Genomic DNA, 6,707 nt, shown 5'->3' on the forward strand with positions numbered 1-6,707 from the left:
CTAGGGAGTGGTTGAAACCACCTTGTTAGTGTGAAAGCCTATATGCACTAGGTTGTTCTCGTAATTGAATATAGTGTGTTTATGAGTGTTTGTACACTCTCTAGGTATCTCACCTGGAGAGCCACTTAATTAATAGAACATAATTTTTTATCATGGTATCAGAGCTTCAGGGTTGTCGACCCTGTAAGGTGAGTCGAGAGTGCGACTGAGGCGAAATTGTCGCTTGGTTTGGAGGGCTAAGACCTTCGCGAGTTCATGGTGGTAAAGTGCGCCGACGTGCTTGAGGCCATGCATTCAACACAAACGAGGTGTGGAGGAGGATTTCCATGGTAGTAGCTAGATCTCTGCAGTGAGGAGGCTGGATCTGTGCTCTTTGTCTATAGGCTGTGAGGGGATCAGCATCAGCGTGGATCATGTCTTACTATGTTCTGCATTCTGGAAAGATCTGTGTAGCCTAGTTACTAGAAACGGGACGATGTCCCCCGTTTTTGGCAAAAACCTTAGGAGAAACCCGACCATACTAGAAACGTCGTCTGCAATGGCCGTTTTCGTTTTCACTTGCAAGAAACAGTTTCCCGCGAAACGAAACAATTTCTTCTGGCTATTTCCGGATAGACTTGCAGTTTCTTCTGGCCGTTTCCGGATAGACTTGCAGTTAAATTTATTTTTTCAGACTCAAATTAAATTTAATTTTTTCAAACCGTGGGTTAAATCAAGTTTAATTAGCAATTGATTACACATATAGAGAGTTTAATTCGCAGTTGATTGTTAGTCTGTTGCGCTGGACTGTTAGTTTCTGCGCTGGACTGTTAGTTTCTGGAAATTAAACATAAGCACTCCAGAGTCCAGGGTATTGTGAGCGAGCAGCTGAAGAAAGAACTAGTTGAGAACGCAGGGTATTGTGAGGGTATTGTGAGAGCGTTTCCAAAGAAAAACACCAGTTGCCATTAAATTTTAGTTCTAGACTCCAGTTGCTCATGTTTTTTCAAGGATTTAAGTAGAAGAAGAGAGCAAAACCATCACTACTCAGATGCAAGCCAGGCACAGATCAGAGCCAAGCATCTTCATGCCCCCATCGAGTTATCTTCAACAACATTGTCAATTCTATTGTCAAAAGGTACTACCTACACACTTCAATCTCTGGTTTTCTTTTATGAATGCTTGTTCTAGACCACATAATTCTCTCAAGATTTGGGTAGGTAAGGTTCGCTTGGATCAACTGTTCATATCATAATGTGCTATCCCTGTGTTCAGTCCTGTAATATCCTCTTTTAGCCCAATTTAATGAAACCTCTGTTCTATCGTCCATATGATATATCAATGCATGTATATGTACTCCGTTAAAATGATTCTGACTGCGGTGAAATTTTCTGTAACTCATACCACTTCAGTGATATTTTAATCGTACCTTCAGGCTTCCATAGCAAAGATCAGGAACACTTCTATCGTACCTTCCATAGCAATGATTAGTGGCATTTTCATCATCGAGAATTTGGTTTGTAACCAAGGGAAAGCACTAGTACTATCATGACAATCTGGAACAAAACTTTCAAAAAAATATACAGTTAAATACTCGTTGTAAGTTTGGTTCTATAACGGTGGTAAATCAGTAAGCCAGTTGTTGCTGACTCGATACACGCCGCACGGGAAGGCAAATGCCTGTGTCATAACCAAGGGGAAACAATTATAGTGCTTCTTATGAAATCTACGACTCGTTACTTTACATAATAACTTTAGGTTCTAACTTCTCTTCTTTTATATGATTTAGATTTCAATGAGTTAGATTGTTATGAAGTTGTAAATATCAGCCAGTTTAAATTCATTTTCAAGATAACCTTTGCTGATAAATTTTCCAGTTAAAAGTCTAAACAGTATTAGTATGTAGCAACATTATAACTATTCCAGAGTTTCTGTAAGGATGACAACATGACCTTGTTATGATCATAAAGATTCAAGAATAAGTTTGCATAATAACTTCTTAGCAACAGTAGATAGCTGATGTAGTTCTTCAATTACTATTAGAAAGTATCCAAGTTATTAGAAAATAAAAAATAATTCAATACAATATCAGTTTATTACGTATGCTTGTATGCTTGCCAAGTTGTATGCGGATTTTGAACTCTTTGCTATATGGTCTTGTCATTCTCCTGTTGTAAGTACTATGAGTATAAATCAATCTGTAGAGGATGAGCAGTCCTCTGTTCAGTTCCATATGGATCAAGAGGAGTGCTTGAACCTGAAACTTGCATTGCCAAGCGGTCAAAAACAAGTATCTCGTTCTCTTCCTAGGGCTTCCATTAGACCTCGGGTTGGAATTTCTGATGCATCTTCAATGTGTTTTAATGGAGAAATCTTAGCCCACAGTTTTAACGATCACTACCCGATATCAGAATCTATTGGAAGCCCAGATATTTTATATGAGGCCGTTGATTTAGAGGAAGATGTATCAAATTCCACAAACAAAGAGACTTGTGCCTTTGATCCGAACACAGTAAGAACCAACGGTTGCAAAAGAAATACCAGCTGCAGCGGTAGTGGTACTAGGTGGAATAACAGTGTTGTTGAAGCAAGAAGTGTGGCAGGCATGAGAGGAGTTAGCTCCCCTGAGTTGACAAGGAATGCTTGAGACAACAGTGAGAATCCAGTTGGTTTTGAATTGTCTCAAATGAGTGAGGAAGAGTGGAACGTTTTCTTGGAGTGCTTTCAACAGTTGCTACCCAATGCTTTTGTAGATTGTAAAGCAAAGAATTTTGGCCAGTTGCCAAGGCTAGGTACTTCTTGTCAATTTTGATACAAAGCTATTCCTCATCTATTCATATCTGTACAAATTATAACTCTGGTTATATTTAGATTTAGAGAGTTTGGTCTTATAACAACGCAGTGTTAAGGAAAATCTTATTCCACTCATAACAATCTGTGAACAGGCAAGGTCTTAGTATGTGAGAGCAACTGAGGAATGTTGCTTACCTCCACCGTATTATAATGCAACAAGCCACCATCATTTGTGTGTAAATGCTCTGCCTTTCTTTGTATGGTTTCTTCAGCCTGATTCAATTATGTTTTGCATTTCGGACTAGTACTATGTTCCTGTAAGATTATCTTAAATGAACAGGCTGCAATACTGTTCCCATGAAGGGATTAAAATTTTGGAGTAACGGGTGATTTTTCATAGGAATTCCCTGAGGGGAGATTGTATATGTCAGTTATTTGAATTGTGTATGTCAGTTACCTTTTGCTTCATTGTCCCCTTCCATTCTCCTACCACCTGGCAACTCTGGTATAATGGGATTTTTTTTCCAGCAAACATAATGGTGGCTTCTTGTCCAGACCATCAATCTGTCCCACAAGACTTCATTTATGGTTTTGTAATGTGCTCTGATACTAAATGTGATCCATAAACAAAGTGATTCCTAGTTTTGGGTTTCTGAATGAATCTCTACACAAATTTGACTCTCAACCAACAGAGTTTGACAGAGTTGTATGTGGTAAAATGAAAACACTGCAAAAATATATTATTAAAGTATCAAATGCAGGGTATAGAGCTTGAGCTTGAGTTTCGTTGCCAAATTTGAACCTTCTGAAAGGGACATCTGGAGATATGAGGAAGCAATCCTAATTCTAGATGCACCTTTCTAATTTCCTCGAATTGTCTAAAATGGGTCCCTCTAGAGGTGAACTAGGCACTGGCTGACTATCGAAGTTCCCTTGAACAAGCGGTTGGTCCAGCTATATGATCCTAGAGGGGTTGCCAGAGCAAGGGACTAGCATCTATGGATCTAGGAGGTAATTGGATGGGCCAATGATCCCTTTCTTTGGAGCTAGTCCCTCCTATGCTCGAAGTAAGGTGATTTAGATGTTTGAAAATTTGAAAAAAGATAAATAATTTTATTTTGTTTAAGTTTTCCAAAATTATCTTTGATTTTCTCTTCAAATTTTTAGTTAATTATATTTTTCTAATTAAGTGTCAATTTTTTATTTTATTTTTTGTAACTAATTTTCAAATATAAATTATGCAGATTAAAATTGGTTGCAGAAGAGAATCATTTATTTCTTATTCCACTCATTTCTCATTGCAATGGAAGAAAGTTCATCAATGTCACAAAGTAGACCACCCCTTTCCCAACAAAAATCTTCCATAGAGGCATCCAAAAAAATCCAAAACAAAGAATATCAAGAAGCAAAAAAAGCCTTTGAGGCAAGGTTATGGGCAGCTGTGAAATGCACTCAATCTTACAGCGGAGGATCAAGTGGATCATCTGGTTCAAAGGTTTGGTTGTGCCCTTATTGTAAAAAACAAAAATCGGGGAATGTAGGAAGAGTTCGATGGCATTTACTTGGAATGGGGAAAAAAGAACAATCAACTTTATGTGACAGTGTACCTAAAACAGAAAAAGCTTCTCTAATTAATAAATTTAATGAACTTGAAAAGCTTAGACATATTGTTGAAGGTTTAGTTCAAGCTAGCAACAATCCTAGTGGACTGACAATTGGTGGTCCACACTCTTGTTCTCAACATCAAGTTTCTGTTTCTCACCTTCAAAACTTATGGGATGTAAAAGGAAGGGGAAATCTCGATGCATCCATTGGACGATTTTTTTTCGCAAATGGCATATCTTTTAATGTTTGTAGGTCTCCTTATTGGAAAGAAATGGTAAGAGATCTAGTTAACAATGCTCCTAAAGGTTACAAGCCTCCTAGTTATGAAAAGATGAGGACAACCGTGTTATCTGAAGAGAGGGATCGGGTTGAAGCTAGAATTCAAGACATTAAAGATAGTTGGAAGGAATCTAGAGTCTCCATTGTCTCAGATGGTTGGACAGATGTTAACCATCGTCCCCTTATCAATATTTTGGTTTCTAGTCCAAAAGGAGTTATGTTTTTAAAATCCTATGATACTACAGGAAAGACAAAAGATGGTCCATATCTAACAGGTCTCCTCAAAGAGGCAATAGAGGAGGTTGGTAGAGAAAACGTGGTCCAAATTGTTACAGATAGTGCCTCAAAAAATATCCTTGCTGGTGAGTTGATTGAGGATGAATATCCAACAATTTTTTGGACTCCTTGCTCTGTGCATTGCTTGAATTTGCTCCTGAATGATATTAATAACATTGCATGGGTTGATAAAACTATAACTGCAGCAAAGATGCTACAGCACTTTATTATTAATCATGCAACATCCATAGCAATTTATAGGAAATATGCAAAACTTCAGCTTCTTCGATGTGCCGAAACTAGATTTGCATCTGCTTTCATTATGATTCAATGCCTTATTAAAATGCATCAATCTTTGAGAGAGATGGTGGTATCAATGGATTGGCAAAGGTGGAAGGGTTCTCATACTGGGGATGGCCTAAAAGTTGAGGACATTATTATTGGTCTTTCTTCAGAGAATTTTTGGAGGAGAGTGGAGGATATTGTTACCCTTATTACACCTATTGTTTCCACCCTTCGTATATTTGATAGTGATCAACCATGCTTAGGGGATGTCTTTGAGAGCATGGATCAAATGAGAGAGACGATTCATGACATAATGGAAGATGAAAATTCTAGGATTGACAAAGACACCAGAAATGAAGTGTGGGAATTTAGTTTGACAAGGTGGAAAATGCTTAATAGCCCTCTTCATTCAATTGCATTTTTACTCAATCCTAAATGGTTTCATAAGAAACCATCATCAGATGTAGAGGTTATGCAAAACTGGAACACTTTTATAAGTAGGTGTTACAATCGTCACGATCACACTGCTTTACGGTTTGAGTTAGGAAAGTATTTGAGATCAGAAGACCACTTTGCAAATGAAGATTGTGCATACAACAGACAACAACTTGGACCCATCGACTTCTGGATACAATATGGTATAGGGACCCCCTTGCTTCATCGTTTGGCTATCTGTTTGCTTTCACAGGTATTCTTAACAAAAAATACCTTTAATGTATCGATTTATTGTTTAAACAATTAATTCTAAAGCTCGTTTTAGATTATTTATCTTATAAGATTTATTGATTGACTATGACTAACATAATTTTAATTTTATTTTATAGGTGACTAGTTCCTCTGCATGTAAAAGAAATTGGAGTGAATATGCTTTCATCCATTCAATGAAGAGGAATCGCCTAGGCACAAAAATGGCACAAGATTTGGTGTTTGTACATTCAAATCTACGTTTGTTATCTCGACAACAACTAGAATACAAAACTGGACCCACGCGAATGTGGGATTATGGTGGTTCACAAGATGACGAAATTGATGAGCTTCCACTTGAGGTGCTACAAGACAATGTTGAAGACATGCTTGATGATACCATGAAGTCTATTGAACAAAATAATTCTTTTGGAATTGGCTCAAGCTCAACAACTATTCCAGAAAATGAGCTTCAAAATCTAGATTATTAGGTTTACTTGCATTTTGATATGAATTGTTGAAAGTGACTTTAGAGATACATATATATTGAAAAGAACAAATTTAATTATTTATATTTCAAATCTCTTATTCTTATCAATGTTTGCTATTTTCTTGGAATTAATGATGGCTAAATTTTTGGATCTACAAAATTATTATTTCTTTCTTAAAACTAAATTAGTATTTACAATTGTTTTTTACAATTTCATGAGCAAAAACATTGCAGGTTTATGATTAATGCTTTGTTTATATTGTTCACCTTTAATATGGTGTTTTTCTCTCTCCTCGTTTCTTATATGCGAAACCTC

At 36.9% G+C, this 6,707-nt stretch overlaps 1 protein-coding gene across 1 annotated transcript; it reads left to right on the top strand.

The window, feature by feature from the left end:
• The first annotated feature begins 4,075 nt into the window (after positions 1–4,075).
• On the top strand, positions 4,076–6,392 carry LOC149204545 (uncharacterized). The gene is made up of 2 exons (XM_089397155.1): positions 4,076–5,905; positions 6,042–6,392. The coding sequence occupies exons 1-2, from the start codon at positions 4,076–4,078 to the stop codon at positions 6,390–6,392; spliced, it is 2,181 nt and encodes a 726-aa protein (XP_089253281.1).
• The last annotated feature ends 315 nt before the right edge of the window (positions 6,393–6,707 follow it).

This window comes from Pinus tabuliformis, chromosome 1_2, assembly GCF_031772625.1.
Source record: "Pinus tabuliformis cultivar Carrire ecotype Pingquan chromosome 1_2, CPIR1, whole genome shotgun sequence".
NCBI classification, from domain to species: Eukaryota; Viridiplantae; Streptophyta; class Pinopsida; order Pinales; family Pinaceae; genus Pinus; species Pinus tabuliformis.

What these genes read in the sequence shown, in the direction of transcription:
- LOC149204545 (XM_089397155.1), top strand. Translation starts at nt 4,076, where the DNA reads ATGGAAGAAAGTTCATCAATGTCACAAAGTAGACCACCCCTTTCCCAA. An exon ending in CTATCTGTTTGCTTTCACAG is followed by an intron (nt 5,906 to 6,041) that starts GTATTCTTAACA and finishes TTTATTTTATAG; the next exon opens with GTGACTAGTTCCTCTGCATG.